A 15,581-nucleotide genomic window follows, 5' to 3' on the forward strand; every position below is an offset into this window, starting at 1 on the left:
TACATCCATGTAGTAGTAGAGGTTTGTTATTTTTCCCCCCTCAAATCTAAGTCTTTATTTTGGTTACAGATTCACACACATTCAGGAATCTTTCAGATCTTGTTGAAAGTAGCAATGTCAGTGCTCTACACATAATCTTGGAACTTGGTGATCTCTTCCTCCAGGATGTCTGCGCCCACCTTATTATCCTCTACACACACTAAATCTGCAGTTCCATGGTCACATAGACTCTCTTGAATGGAATAGAAACCGTGGGGGAATTTCCATAAGAGCTTTTTTCAAAGATTTTAGTGGCTATTAAGGTTTTGTTAATCATATAAGTATAAATATCTGTATTTACATGGTTAACTTTTATGATTTTATTTATAAACATATTTATAATTTATGTGTTATATTTATGTAGTTATAAATATATATTTACCATTATGTCATACTTCTATATAAATATTCACATAAAATTAACATAATAATAAATGTATGTGTGTATTTATCATATATTTGTCATTATATATTATATCATACCACCATACCACCATGTTTTCGAAGACCAATGAAATCAAGGGTTTATGTCTTGACTCATGTGTAAAATTGGAGTTAAGTGAGGCAGAATTGCACAAAGTTGTCAGCCTCACTCTTTCTTCCAGAATCATAAAAGTCCAGTGGCAAGACAAAAATCAGGACAACTGGTGATGACCCAGGGTGCAGTGGATGATGTTGGTATCTTTGATGTCTGACCAGGCTCTCAGTACTCCACAGCACCTGTTTCAGCTGCCTTCATGGTCATTTGAAGAAATTATTCTCATCCACCCATTCTGCTGGATGAAGTCATTACATACTTGGCATAGAAATCTCCATAACTTATAAATGGATTTGAGGCCTGTCAGTTTCCCTTAACCTGGATTATCCTGTTGGCCAAAATGATTTTACTGGGGTGTGACTGATGCTCATGCTACAACATCTTAGAGCCACAGATGAGAGTTGTGTACCTGGTAGACATCAAAAGTGGATGAGCAACCCTGAAAAGGTATGTGTATATGTATACATATATGTATTTTAAAAATATATGTCTATGTATATATATATATTTGTAATTTACCAACATTAAAAATTGCTGTTTGTAAATTTACCATTGTCATACCCCATTGACCTAAAGCAGGATAGCCCTACAGTAATGAATAACATTTAATTGTTGGGTGTTGTTCCTTCCTTCTTACTCCCCACTCCCACTCTGTGACCTCTATTTAATCATCTGTAATATTTAGATAGCTAATCTAGTGCTACCAAACAATGTATTAATCTCTAAGTGACTTCACAGTGAGTGACCTTGACATTACTATTTGGTGTTTACTTTTATTGTTTCTTTATGTGAACTGAGTTGGCCTTGGTTTGCTAGAAAAATTTAAAGCGCCCACCAAGGCAGCCAATGCCTATTTCTGTCTATCGTTGTACTTCATTATATTTGGGACCCAAAAATTCACTTGAGAAAATGAAATCAACTGCGGAAATTTTTTAATGAGTTTACTTGAAAAGTGTTTCCCAACAGGTTCAGAAGAAATGGAAAATTTTACCCAGTCATAATGTTTCTGTGAGGGCTAAAAGTTAACTCTTCAGTGTTTTCAAATGGATTCAAACTGTAGGCCTCAGCCATGGTAAGAAACAAACAGCCAAGGATCAATGTTACCAAATACTTATTACATATCTCTGGGTAAGGTAATAACCATTTCTGTCATTATGGTGAATCCACATAAAGTTGTTGAACAATTCAAGGGACCTGGAATTATCTTTTTTCCCCCTCTCATTCAAAAGGAAGCATTTCTGGGTGCTTTATCTATCTATCTATCATACAACCAAAAGATTACTGTCAGAGAAGCTTTTTATGGAATGCTATATGGTCAAATGTATTCTTGAGGAGTGGTAAGTTTGATTCTTCAGGAAAACAAACTATTAAAGCAAATTGGTTTGGAATTAGGAGGTTTAATGGTAAGAGCAGTCTACTTGGAATCAAGAAAATTTAGGTAAAGGTGCTATTCCAATAAAAGAGTATTATTAGTATTATTATTCCTTCAGTAAGGTCCTACTTCAGTTCTTCAATATGGTATGGTGGCCCTGGGATCTTAAAGTCTTTTTGACCTGCTAGAGATTATAAAGTTGGAAAGGCTTAAAGTACAGACCTGACCAAAGACTTTGTATAAGTTGGGTCTCAGTAAGCTCAGAGAGGCTCATCACCATAGGACTGGCTATTTTGTGATTCATTTCAGCTCACAGATCCATAGGTTTAAAACTGGAAGGAATCTTAGAGATCATCTAGGCCAAGCCCCTCATTTTACAAATGAGGAAACTAAAGCCCAGTAAGGTTGAGTTATTTTCTCAAATTCATGCAGGTAATTAAAAAAAATTTAAACCCAGAATTTAAACCCAGGTCCTGGGATTATACACTACACATGATGCCTTAACTGACTTGGTCATGAAATTGACTTATTAAAGAATGGAGAAATTTGTGAACTTCTTTGATGGAGGGAAGACCAATACCAGTGAAATCACAGTTATTTTGATGTGTTAAAGTAGGATTATACTAATTGTTACTAATATTTAAACCATTTTAACTAATAATGAAATTATTACATTTTCCCAAAGAATTTAAGTAGGTAGAGAAAGCCCTGAAGGAACTGCCTTAAAAGTTTAGGAGACAAAATAAAGTCAGCCAGCCAATTAGAATTTATTAAGTGCCTATTATGTTCCAGGCACTGTACTTAGCACAAAGAAAGGCAAAAGCCAACCCAAATTAAAGCAAAAGACAACAATAACCAGTCCCTGCTCTTAAGGATTCTGCAGTTTAATGGAGGGGAAATGGAGAACAAGAATTAGGGAAAAAACTCTTTACAAACAAGATATCTATCTATGAACATATGATATTCTGGGGATAATGTTGGTTTGTTGTTTTTGTCCAGTTGTGTCTGATTCTTTGTAACCCCATTTGGGGTTTTCTTGGCAAAGATTCTGGAGTGGTTTGCCATTTCCTTCCCCAGTTCATTTCACAGATGAGAAAACTGAGGAAAATAGGGGAAAGTGATTTGAACTCAGGTCTTCCTGACTCCAGGCCAGTTGCTCTATCCATTGAGCCACCTACCTAATCTCAAGGGAAGATTAAGGAGGTCTGGGAAAGACTTTTTGTAGAAGATGACCTTTAGTTGAGACTTGAAAGTAATGCTTGGGTTCCCTAAACCATACACTGTAACCCTTAAATTAAACCATAATGGAGTCCCTTAAACATATACTCTAAAAATCTGATCCAGGGTAACATTATTTTGGATTGGTAGCTTTTGGTGTAATTGTGTTCTCCCTTTGAGAGCCTGCTATCATGGAAACAGCACTGGATGCTCTTGCCCTTTTTACTCCTAGCTCTGCCACTAATGAGATGTGTGACCTTGGGTAAATCACTTTACTTTTTTGGTATTCAATTTCCTCATCTAGGCTAGATTGACTTGCTTCTTATGAGATATTTGTAAAGCAGAGTGCCTAGTACATAGTAGGTACTTAATAAATATTCCCTTACTTTCCCTTCTGATATCCCTTAAGTTCAGATTTGTTTCTTTCCATCAGACATGGAACTGGAATTTCATTCTTGGGGAGTTGACTCTGAAGTTCTAAGAAGCTTTGTAAACAGGGAAGTGCAAGGTGGGAGATGGGGGAGGTGAGGAAGGGTAGTATCTGAAGTATAAGGTAGAAGAAGCAAAGAGGAAGGAGGAGGTAGGCATTTAGATTGAATTAGTTTGAAGTCTTACTGGTATTTGAATTTTTCTTGAGTCCCTTAAACAAAGGACATTCAGGGAAATTTTCTAGAAATTTCAGGGAATGTTATAAATCTACGTTACAAAATAAAAGCAGCTAAATAAGATAGACTCATATCTCAAGAAAAGGTGGGAATTCTGCCACCATAAAAATATTAAGACGTCAAGTGTCAAGACATTGAATCATCAGCCAATGACCAAGTAAGCCTAATAGAAAGTTTATTATGAATTAGCATCAGGGCTCACAGTACAAATGAGAAAGGCCTGAGGATCTTGCTTCTCTAGTCAGGATAAAAGTCAAGATGTTTGCAGTGACAAGCAGAGAGCGTACTAGGTTTACCTTTCAGCCAGTACACATTCACAAGGTAATGTTTGGTCTCCCTCTAACAGAATAAGGTGAAAGGGCTAGACTAATCCCTGTTTGCTTTACAAGTTATCCAGGAGAAGAATGGAATAACTGTTTGAGGAGAAAATAAAAAAGCAAAGGCATCTGATAAGGCAGAGGGTAATCCTAACCTGTGTTAGGAGTTTGGAGGGTAGAAGAATGGGACAAAGGAGAAAGGGAAGAAGTTACACTAGAAATTCTCAACGAAGAACTATTAACTTATTTTGAAGCTTTTCCCTTAGAGCAGGGACAGGGATCTGTGGCCTCCAGTGCCCCAGTCCTCAAGTGTGGCCTTTTGACTGAGTCCAAGTTTTCTGAACAAATCCTTTATTAAGGGGATTTGTTCTGTGAAGTTTGGATTCAATCAAAAGGCCTCACCTGAAGACCTAGAGGGCCACATGTGGCCTGAAGACTGAAGGTTCCCCATCCCTGCCTTAGAGAAGGAGAATTATCCAATAATAGAAGAAAAAGAGCTAAGATTGGTGGTTGTTAATTCCCTTTTGAGGAGTACTGAAATAAGTATTTTGTTGCTTTGGCGTAAATAATAGAGAGTTTTGCTCTTTCTGGGGCAGGTATCTAGGAAAAAATGAAAAATGTTCTGAGATTTGCCAAACCTGACAATCCCTATGCCTATTAACCCCATGGAGGGATAAAAGATAATACCTGAAGGACCCTAGAAAGCATTATTAAAGTTTAAGAAATCCTATAAAGACCTTAGGGGCACAGGAGGTATCTTTCTCATTGTTGCTGATTGAAAGGAGGAATTTCAGGGGAGAAAGGAATATTTTTGAAAGTGAACACAAGGTTAAGAAATTGTCCCAAAATCATATTTGAATTTCTGGTGCCATTTCCTTCTCCTGCTCAACAGATGAGGAAACTGAGGCAAACAGGGTTATGTGACGCAGCTAGTAAGTGTCTGAGGCCAGATTTGAACTCATGAAGATGAGTCTTCCTGACTTTCGGTCTGGCACTCTATCCATTGTGCTACCTAGCTTGCTTTTGGCAAAGTCTTGGGAGAAGGATAGTTTGCCACCATGGAATGCTGGCAACTTCTAGGGATCATATGACTAAAAATTCTGGAGAAAAACCAATATGATTAAAGAGAAGGAAGGTAAAATATGCTTTGTCATTCTTTGTCAAACTTTACTTCATTTTTCAGGAAGAGGAGAAACTGTATTTTGGCCTCAGATATGCCCAAAATGGAAACTTACTGAGATATATTCAGAAACTGGGTCCTTTGGGTGAGTGCCTGGTTTTTATTCTGCAGAGATGATGTCTGATCTGGGACAGGGCATGGGAAGGAGATTATTCACAGAGACTTGAAATTCAAGAACATTCTATTAAATGCTGTCCGCAAGGACAGAGCACTGGATTGTAGACTGGAGAGAAGGCTGACACAGACTGGTATTTTCTGGGATTCTTTAGAGCACCATGGCCTCCCATAGAATGGTCCAAATTAGATATCTTCTCTGAGTCAGCTGGAAAATCGGCATTTATCAGCTAGGACAGCTCATCTATTACATCTATTACAGTTGGTAAAGGTTCTTCAGTGGCATTCATGTAAAAACAAGTAGCAGTACCTAAGTCCCAGATGCCATCTTTTTCTTTAATATTACAGCAATGTAGACTGGTATCTAGTGCAAAGACAATGAGGCCATGTTCTGCTACACCTTGATGATAACCAGCTTTTGTGATAAAATTTTGTTCTGTGCAAGTTGAACCAGAAAGCCAGTAAAGTACAGGACATTTTCCAGTTTCTGCCTTTGGTGGTAAGTAGATTCCAAATTTCATTTTGCATTTTAGTTCCTGTCATGCTCATAAACTTCATGAAACCCATCAAATCACTTGTTGCTGGAAATCTGTTTCAAGGCTATAGTTTTTTTTTGTTATTCAGTTGCTACTGTTTTCTGAATTCACTGACACAAGGTGACTAACAGGTGTATGACCCTAGGTAGGTGTAAGCAATGGTGGAGACAGCTGGGGACAGGGAAAGAACCTTGCTTTCCTTCTAATTTGGCTTTGTTTTTGTTTGTGCAAATACTTTTTACAGGCAATCAAAATTATCCATTATACTTCTAATCCAATAACCATTATACTTCCTGTCATCCTCTCTCTTTTTGTTCATATATTCTTCCCTTACCCATAGATCAGACAGATAAAATTTCCAAGCTCCCATAATTTGCTAATGATATTTCCCTTTATGTCTGAATCACGTGCCCATTTTGACTTTATCTTGGTATATGGTATGAAATGTTGGTCTATACTTAGTTTCTATTAAACTGCTTTCCAGTTTTTCAACATTTTTTTTGACAAGGAGTGAATTAGTTCCCCCAAAGTACTTGACTATTTAAAGCTCAAAAGGATACAACCAAATAAGAATTTTTGTCTGAGGATACACTGAGATACCATATCCTGGGGGGAAATTTTTCCTGAGTTCTTGATCTGGTGACTGGGGTAGAAGATAAAATCATTTTGTATTCTTTTTAACTTTGAAGTTGATTCTTTTGATTTCTCAATTAGGAAAGTATTTTTTTCTTAAATTCTATTTATGGTCCATAAACGTCCCATTGAATTTTAAACCTTGATCTTAAATTGTTGGACTGACCTAGGTTAGGCCTGGTCCAGAATATTTGGCTGAAGTTGTCAGGGTTTCTTTCTCCCACCCCCGTAGCCTCATAGAATTTGATAGGAAAAATGAATTTCAATGAATATCTAGTCCAACCCATATATGAGAAGAATCCTCAGTATAACATAACCAACAAGTCCAATCAGTATTCCTTCCAACCTCTACTTGAAGACCTACAAGGAGAAGGAAACCACCATTACTTTTTTTTAGTAATATTTTATTTTTCCCCAACTACATGTTAAAACAAATTTTAAAAACAGTTTTATTAAGGTTTTGAGTTCCAAATTCTCTCTCTCCTTTCCTATCTCCCTTCTCTCCCTCCCTCTCTCTCTTTCCTGCCCCCTCCATAAGATGGTAAGCCATCCAATATAGTTTACACATTTGTAATCATGTAAAATATTCCCATATATGTTGTATAAGAATACTAAAAAAAGAATGAATGAAAGAAAGGAAGGAAGGAAGAAAGAAAGTGAAAAATAGCATCCTTAGTTTGTATTTAGACAGTATCAATTCATTCTCTGGAGACAGATTGCATGTTTCCTTTGCTATCCTGCTTCCTTTACTTCTATTCTGTGGATAGCATTAGTCCTTTGGGTTTGTCTTGGACCATTGTATTTCCAAGAATAGCTAAGTCATTTACAATTCTTCATTGAATAATTTTGCTTGTTGCAGTGTACAAAGTTCTCCTGGTTCTGCTCACTTCACTTTGCATCAATTCATGAAAGTCTTTCCAATTTGTTCTGAAATCATCTTGCTTGTCATTTCTAATAGCACAATAATATTTCATCACAATCATATTACACAGCTTGTTTAACTATTTCCATTTGATGGGCATCATTTCAATTTCAAATTCTTAAGTCATCACAAAAAGAGCTTTGTACAAATTGGTTCCCCCATACCCTGCCTTTTGTTTGCTGTCTTTGGGACATAGACCTAGTAGTAGTACTGCTGGGTCAAAAGGTATGCACAGTTTTATAGTCTTTTGAGCAAAGGAACCCACCGTTTCTCAAGGCATCCTATAGCATTTTTGGACAGCTCTAGTTGTTAGTGAGTTTTTCCTGACATCAAAACTCAATTGACCTCTTTGTATTTACCACCCATTGATCCTGGTTCTGCCCTTTGAGGCCAAAATAAACAAATCTAATGGCTCCTTTACTTCAAATGCTTGAAGAGAGCTATCATGTCCCTCTCTAACCTTTCCCACACTTCCTTGAGTCTTCCCTTTTCCATACTAAAAACTCCAATTCCTTCAACTGATTTTCATATTACCTGAACTCAAGGCCCTTCACCATCTTGGTTTTCCTTCTTTGGACACTATATAGATTATCAATGTTCTTCTGATATAGTAGTACCCAAAATTGAAAACACTATTCCAGATGAAGCTATGATGAAGACAAAGATCATTACTTTCTAATTCCTGGAAATTACACTATATATTGGTCCAGCCAATCTGGAAAGCAATTTGGAAATATGTTGAAAAAATTCCCTAAACTGTATAACATTTAATCCAGCTATGTCACTACTATACCCCATATACCTATATATACCTATACCCCAAAGAGAGCAAAGAAATGAAGTCGAGTCAAGAAGCATTTATTAGACAACTACTACATACCAAGCACTGTGCTAAGCTCTGGGGATTTGTAGAAAGGCAAAAACAGTCCTTGTTCTCAAGAAGATCACAGTCTAGAGGGAGAGATGAGCAACTATGTGCAAATAAGATACATATGGTATAAGGTGGAGATGATCTTAGAGAGAAGATTCTAGTGCTAAAGGGAACTGGGAAAGGCTTCCTCTAGAATGCTGCATTTTATTTGAGAACTGATGGAATCCAGGGAAACCAGGAGATAAACACAAGTAGGGAAAGGATTCTCATCATGGGGACAGACAGATAAGGTACATAAAATCAAGAGATGTAGTATTGTTTTCAAGGTGTTTTAAAGTATAAAAAAAGACTAGAAAGATAGGAAGGGTCCAGATTATGAAGGACTTTAAAAGCCAAACAGAGGATTTGGTATTTGATCCTAGAGGCAACAGAGAACCATCAACAGTTGTTGGATACGGTGGTGATATAGATAGATTTATGTCTAAAAAGATCAATTTGATAATTAAGTAGAAGATAGACAGGAGTATGGAGAGATTTGAGGCAGAAACACTACTTCAGACTATTGCAATAGTCCAGGTGTGAAGTGATAATGATTTGCACCAGGACAATGGCAATGTCAGAGGAGAGAAGGGAGCATACATGGATGTTTCAACAGTAGAATAAATAAGAATTCAACACAGAATGGAAATGGAGAGTGAGAAAGAGAGTGAAGAATCAAAGATGATGCCTACATTGTGAGCCTGGGAGTAATAGTGAAATTAGAAAGAGGGTACCCCAAGCCTTAAGCTATCCTTCCCTTGACAGTTTCTTGGTAGCCTCTGGCCACTTTGAAGTGGCTTCCTGGTCTCCTAACAACATAAAACAGCCCTTCCCTATTGACCAGATGATACTTCTAGAAAGGACTAGGTTTTGACAGGTGAGTCAGGAAACAGAATGATGTGTAGGTGATACAAGAATGAGTCCTCTCATCAACTTAGGCCCTGGGAGAGGGTGCATGCACTAAGCCTATAACTTATTAGGTATCTTTTTAAAATTGAATTTCATGTCTCAGTTATCAAAATTTTTATGACATCTAACAAAAAAAAAGCAAGAAAGGAAAAACAAAATCCATATAATAAATAAGCATAGTCAAATAAAATTAATTCCCAAGTAGGGCACGTCCAAAAATGTGTGTCTCATGTTTCATTTGTCCATTATTTCTCTATCAGGAGGTGAGTAGCATTCTATATAAGTATTTTAGAATCATGGCTAATCAGTACATTGATCAGAGTTTTAAGTCTTTCAAAACTGTTCATTTTTAAAATGTTGATGTTATGGTATAAATTGTTCTCCTGGTTCTGTTTACTTCAATATGTATCAATTCATAGAAATCTCCCTAAATTTCCCTGAAACTGTCTTTTAAATAATTTTTATAATATTCTATTATTTTATATTCTACATAATATTCCTCACATGCTGTAATTTGTTCAGCCATTCCCAAATAGATGGGCAATCCTTTGCCACTGTAAAAAGAGATACTATAAATACTTACGTATAAAAAAAGACTTCCCCCCTTCCACTTGATCTCTTTGTGAGTATAGGCCTAATAGTGGTTTAATTTGTTTCAAATGATATGTAAAGTATATTAACTTGGGGGGGGGGCACATTTTCAAATTCCTTTCTAAAATGATTGAACCAAGTCACAACTATATTAATAATCAATGTGCCTATTTTCCTGAAGTCTCTCCAAAATTTGTTATTTTTTCGTGTGTCAACTTTGCCCATCTGATGGATGTGAGAAGGAACCTAAGAATTGCTTTAATTTGTATTTTTCTGGTGATTATTGACTTGGAGCATTTTTTTTTTCATGTGACTACAGATAGCTTAGATTTCTTCCCCTGAGAACTGACCATTTTGAATTAGGACAGGGCTCTTATTCTTTGTAAATTTTAATTATTTACTTAGATGTCTTGGAAATGATATCTAAAGGAGAGAAATCTGCTGCATAAACATTTTTTTTCCTCTATAAAACTATGCATACACTTTGGTCCAGCAATACCACTACTAGGTCTGTATCCCAAAGTGATTTTTTTTAAAGAGGAAAAATGACTTATTTGTACAAAAATATTTATAGTAGCTCTTTTTGTGGTGGCAAAGAATTGAGGGTATGTCCATCAGTTGGGGAATGTCTGAACAAGTTGTGTGAGATAAATGATTATTAAGAACCAATGATTTGAGGAGATCCAGAGTTGTCTCCTTTTCCTAAAGTCCCGATTTTAAAAATTCAGTCTCTTGAAGGACATTACTGAAAATGAGATTGGACTAACTTTCTTGTTCAGACCCCACCCAGCGGGGAAAGTTATTGTACTCTGCTCAGGTTTGTATGGGGATAAATTCTTTGAATAGATTGCCTAAGAGAGGGAATTAATGTAAGAGGTTAATGACATAATAAAAATTCAGGTCCAGCCCCTTCCTGTAATATTCATTTTTCCATAATTGTTTACCAATCAGAGTTGATTTCCACACTCAGGAATACCCCCTCTTCCAATGGGCATATAAATTTTGAGGGCCACACCCATGACTGTCTGTAGTCTAAGAGACACCAAATGACTATCCTTTGTATTGAAGTGCTGACATTACTAATAACATGATTAAATTACCCAGAAATTGTGTCACTCAAACCTTTTTAAATGCCACATGTGGTATAAAATTGTAATGGAATGCTATTGTGCTATAAAAATTTATAAGCAGGATGATTTCAGAAAAACCTGCAAAGACTTACATGAACTGATGCACAGTGAAATGAGCAGAACCAGGAGAGCAGTTGTATACAGTAACAACAATATTGTATGATGACCAACTGTGAATGACAACTATTCTCAGCAATGCAACTACGATCCAAGATGATTCCAAAAGACTCATGATGAAAAATGCTATTCACATCTAGAGAAAGAATTGATGGAATCTAAATATAGATTGAAACATACTATTTTTCACTTTATTTTGTGTGTGTTTTTTGGTGGTCTTTGTCTTCTTTCACAATATGACTAATATAGAAATATGTTTTGCATTATTGAACATGTGTAACCTATATCAAACTACTTACTATTTCAGGGAGGAAAGGAAGGGGGAAGGAGGGAGAGAATTTGGAACTCTAAATTAAAAAAAAGAATGTTAAATATTATCTTTACATGCAATTGGGAAAAAAATAAAATATTATTTTAAAAAGATTGTTCCCTTATTAACTGATTATCCTCTAATTTTAGCCATATTGGATTTGTTTATGAAAAGCTCTTTATTTTTATATAATCAAAATTTCCCTTTTATTTTCTGTGATTCTCTCTATCCCCTGTTTGGTCCCAACTGCTTTTCTTATCCTTAGATCTGAAAGGTAATTTCTTCCTTATTCCTCTAATATGTTTACAACCATGACCTTTTTATATCTACATTATGTGGCCATTTGGGGTTTATCTTAGCATATAATATGAGATATTGGGCCAGACCTAATTTACTCCATAGTGTCTTCCAGTTTTCTCGGTAATTTTTGTCCAAAATTGAGCTTATTCTGGTTCTTATCCCAGTATCCTGGGCCTTTGAACCTCTTGGCTATCTTGATACAGAAAGCCAAAACTTAATGGAGACCAATGATGCCATCAAATGTATGGTCATTTATGTTGTGAACATGTGTTGTGTTGTGAACAACATATGTTGTGAACATATTTCTGACAATCATGACTTTTATGAACTGCATCTGATACTACTCTTGTGTAAAGAAGCAATGTAGTATAGCTTTATTTTTCTATAATTTTTGTTAAGTTCCTCCTCTAGTTCCTAGGGAGGTTTTAAAATTATTTAGTGGTGGAAAGTCCCATCGAAACATTTGGGGATTATTTGATTTGCACCATGGTAGCTACAATATCTTTGCTTCTTTCAGTGGCCACAATGAAGCTGTGAACAGTGCGTGTGGCACTGGAGCCATCACTAGAGAGGCAGAAACAGGAGCAATGAATGTCAGGGGTGGGAAAAGTCCTAACAATTAGAGTTCTACAAAAATAGAATTAGATGGTAGCTGAGATTTCTCCTAACTTTCGAAGATTCTGGATTCTGTGAGAAAAAGCTTAAATGGTTGGGGTATCACCTCAGCATTCTTTTGAAAAACACACACTTTTGGCCTAATAGGCTTTTGTATGTGGAATTCTTTCTTTAAAACCATCCGGAGGCCCCAGAAGGGAATGCCTGACGTTGGCTCTAGTGCCAAAGGTTAGCCTAGGTGACTGAGCTCCGCCCAAGGACAAGGGGATGAAGTTTGTGTAGAGGGCGGAAGGGCAGGTAGGTATTTTAAGGGCTTTCGAAGTCACCAGGTAGTGAAAGTCTTCCAAACTCCATTGGTGACTAAGGGAATTTGAGTGAAGACTAAGGCAGCGAAGGAATCATTAAGTTTCTGAGACTGAGATCAAGGTCTTGGGACAGGGAGGATTTAGCTCTGAACGTCATGAATGCAGCTAGTAATAAGCACTAATCCATCTGAACCAGAGTCACCATAGGTCCCAGAAGTCCAAGGCTAGAGAGGAAGGAAAAGGAGTATAGCAAGGGAGTCTATCCCTTGGACTGGAGCTCAAAGACTTGGAAGACATCCTGTTTGCAGAATATCCACCAGCTTTTTTCTTTCACGGGGGGTCTCAAGCTAAGGACAATAATTTCCTGGGACATGACTGAAGCTACTGAACCTTCGGTAAGAGTCTTCGCCCCCAAGGAGAATGCTGAACCCCTAGCACTGTTGGAAAAGGGAATCGGAGAACTGGGGCCTGCTACTGGGGCGAAAGATGAGAAGCAGGAGACGGAGGTGAAGTTCAGTGAGGAAAAGCTGTCCTGTGACGAAGATGCTGCCGGAGACGGGGCGGGAGCAGTTGCCCCAGTGGAGACTCCGAAGGAGGTGAGGGAGGAAGCAGGACCAGCAATTGACCAAGTAGACCAGAAGGAAGCAGAAGAGAGAAAAACCCTGACGCGAAGTGACTGGGAGGAAGATACACAGAAAAAACACGAGGACAAAATAGGGGAATTCCCCGGGAACGTGGAGGACCAAAAAGAAGAGGGAAAGGAGGGAAAGGAAGAGAGCAGTGAAGTACTGGACGATATAGAAGTAGAGGCAATCTGCCAGGAAAGGAGATGCGAGCTAGAGGACAGCAGCGGCACTGAGCGCCAAAGGCAAGAAGAGAACCAGGTAGCAGCCAAAGGAGCCCAGGACCCAGGAGACCCGGAGGCAGAGGCAGAGGCAGGGGCGGAGCACAGCCTTGGGAGTGAAGCTGCAGTTGTAACTATCGCAGCAGCAGCGGCAGCAGCTTCCCAGGAAACGGTCCAGCGAGGCGTGAAGCTGTTACAACCCGAGGGAGAGCTAGCAGAGCCTGGAGACCGGATGGAAGGAGAGGACCTCGAAAGAGGGAGGGCAGAAGGACTAGAGTATGGAAATTCTGAAAATGCTGAGAGCTACGGAGGAGAAGAAAACAGTCCCGTACAACAAATGGAGCTTGTAGGTACAACTGCCAGGGAGCAGCAGGAGGAGGTGGAGGAGAAACAGAGCCTTGAGGAGAGCCCTGACCCCGGCAGTTTGGAAGATGAGGAGCATGAAGAAGAGGCTTGTCAAGTTTCACGTTACCCCGAGGACATGGAAGTTGAAGCTGCAGAAGGGCTGGCGGAGGAGGAAAGCGGAGGCCAGGGAGGCGTAAAGCATTCTACCCCAGAAGGGGATCCTATAGAAGCAGTGCAGGTGGAATGTGCCAGCCTAGGTGACAAGACGGATGTCCAGGAAGAAGCCCTGGAAGAGGGAAGAGAAAATTGGGGAAAGGAGAACCCTAATGTAGAAGTCGTGGCCCTGGGTGAGGAAGAAAACTTTGATGGGAGCCCACAGGAGGAGGAAAATGAGGAGACTACTCCAGAAAGAAACTTAGAGGCAGAGCTGAGCAACCACCTGTCGGAGACTAGCTCTGAAGGTGCCCTTGCTGAAGCCGAGACAAATGAACTAGGGCAAGGGCTGAACGGCGCAAGAGAGGCTTCAGGAGAGAGCGCCTCAGCCCCGGCGCTGGCCCCGGGTAATGAACATGACATTTCCCTCTTCGTTAAAGTAAGTCCCTCTTCTCTGGTTTCTCTCCACCTTATATCTCACTCTTCAGTTCCCTTCCCCTCTGTAAGTGTGGGTTTCTCACATTCGAAGAGAGGTTGGACAGAATGGACTTCCTCCTCCGTACCCTAAACTTCTGGGTTTCTAAGGGAAAAGAGTCTAAATTAGGGGTAATTATGAAAGTGCAAATTTTCCACTGTCCTTTGTCCTGAAAATAATGACTTGGCTATTCGAGTCGACTATACATATATAAAAAATCCTCCTCCCATTTCCCTTCCTTCTCTCCTTTCTCTTCTCCTCAACCTCCTTACTCCTCCCCACCCCCACCCCATTTACCTGCAAACTAGCTACTAAACAATCGCTGCTGGGGTTAAAGTAATGCTAAGTAGTTTCTGCCAATAGGATTCAAAATGTAAAAATGTCACGGTTAGGGATAATCAGGAAGCAGGTGAAGTGAAAAGTTAAGTACAGTACTTCAAATTTCAGAGATTAAAGAGATGATCTATGTTTTCAGTCTCCAAAAATTCCATGAAGATGCCATTTCTAGTAAAGAATATTTGTAATGAAAAACAAGTACTTTTAAAATATCACACCATGTGCGATTAAAGTACCACATACAGAAAAAAATAAAGTAGTATTACTCTATAGTAATTAAAAATTCCTTTACTTGTATGTTAAAATTTCAAATTCATTTTACATACTAAGAAGTTATTGCATTGTTTAGGATAGCTGTATAAGTTTTATGTTTAAATTTGAAGTTGTAGGAGGTATTAAAAAACAATAACCAGTCATATAACATGACTTCACATAAGTTATAATAATGTTAATAAGTTCTGTATGACTAGGAGAGAAGGTTATAATAAGACTAAGAATGTGCTTTATATATTTGTCATAATCCTTTAAGAAATTATTGACAGTTCTAGAAGGTAGTGAACTCAAATGTAAGCAGATACTTAAAGTTAAAAAATTTATATAATTAAGTTAAAGTAAATCACAAAATTCTTTGATGGAAAGGGAGATGTGAAAGAAAAGGAACTCACCATTTCTTCACTCAAGGGAAATAATCACTTTGCAAAGAGAGA

At 38.1% G+C, this 15,581-nt stretch overlaps 1 protein-coding gene and 1 pseudogene across 1 annotated transcript in view; one reads left to right on the forward strand and one right to left on the reverse strand.

The window, feature by feature from the left end:
* Window positions 1–5,499: 5,499 nt before the first annotated feature.
* LOC138151298 (S-formylglutathione hydrolase pseudogene) lies at window positions 5,500–6,050 on the reverse strand (annotated as a pseudogene).
* Window positions 6,051–12,787: 6,737 nt separating this feature from the next.
* Window positions 12,788–15,581, forward strand: part of CLIC6 (chloride intracellular channel 6) — a 72,421-nt gene continuing 69,627 nt past the window's right edge. The window contains exon 1 of the mRNA XM_069074966.1: window positions 12,788–14,502. Within this exon, the coding sequence (XP_068931067.1) occupies window positions 13,093–14,502 (1,410 nt within the window). The 5' untranslated portion in view covers window positions 12,788–13,092. The remainder of the gene's footprint in view (window positions 14,503–15,581) is intronic.

Source organism: Petaurus breviceps, unplaced genomic scaffold, assembly GCF_028583685.1.
Source record: "Petaurus breviceps papuanus isolate PSGF00001 unplaced genomic scaffold, PetGlider_PUasm1.0 90897, whole genome shotgun sequence".
Classification (NCBI taxonomy): Eukaryota; Metazoa; Chordata; class Mammalia; order Diprotodontia; family Petauridae; genus Petaurus; species Petaurus breviceps.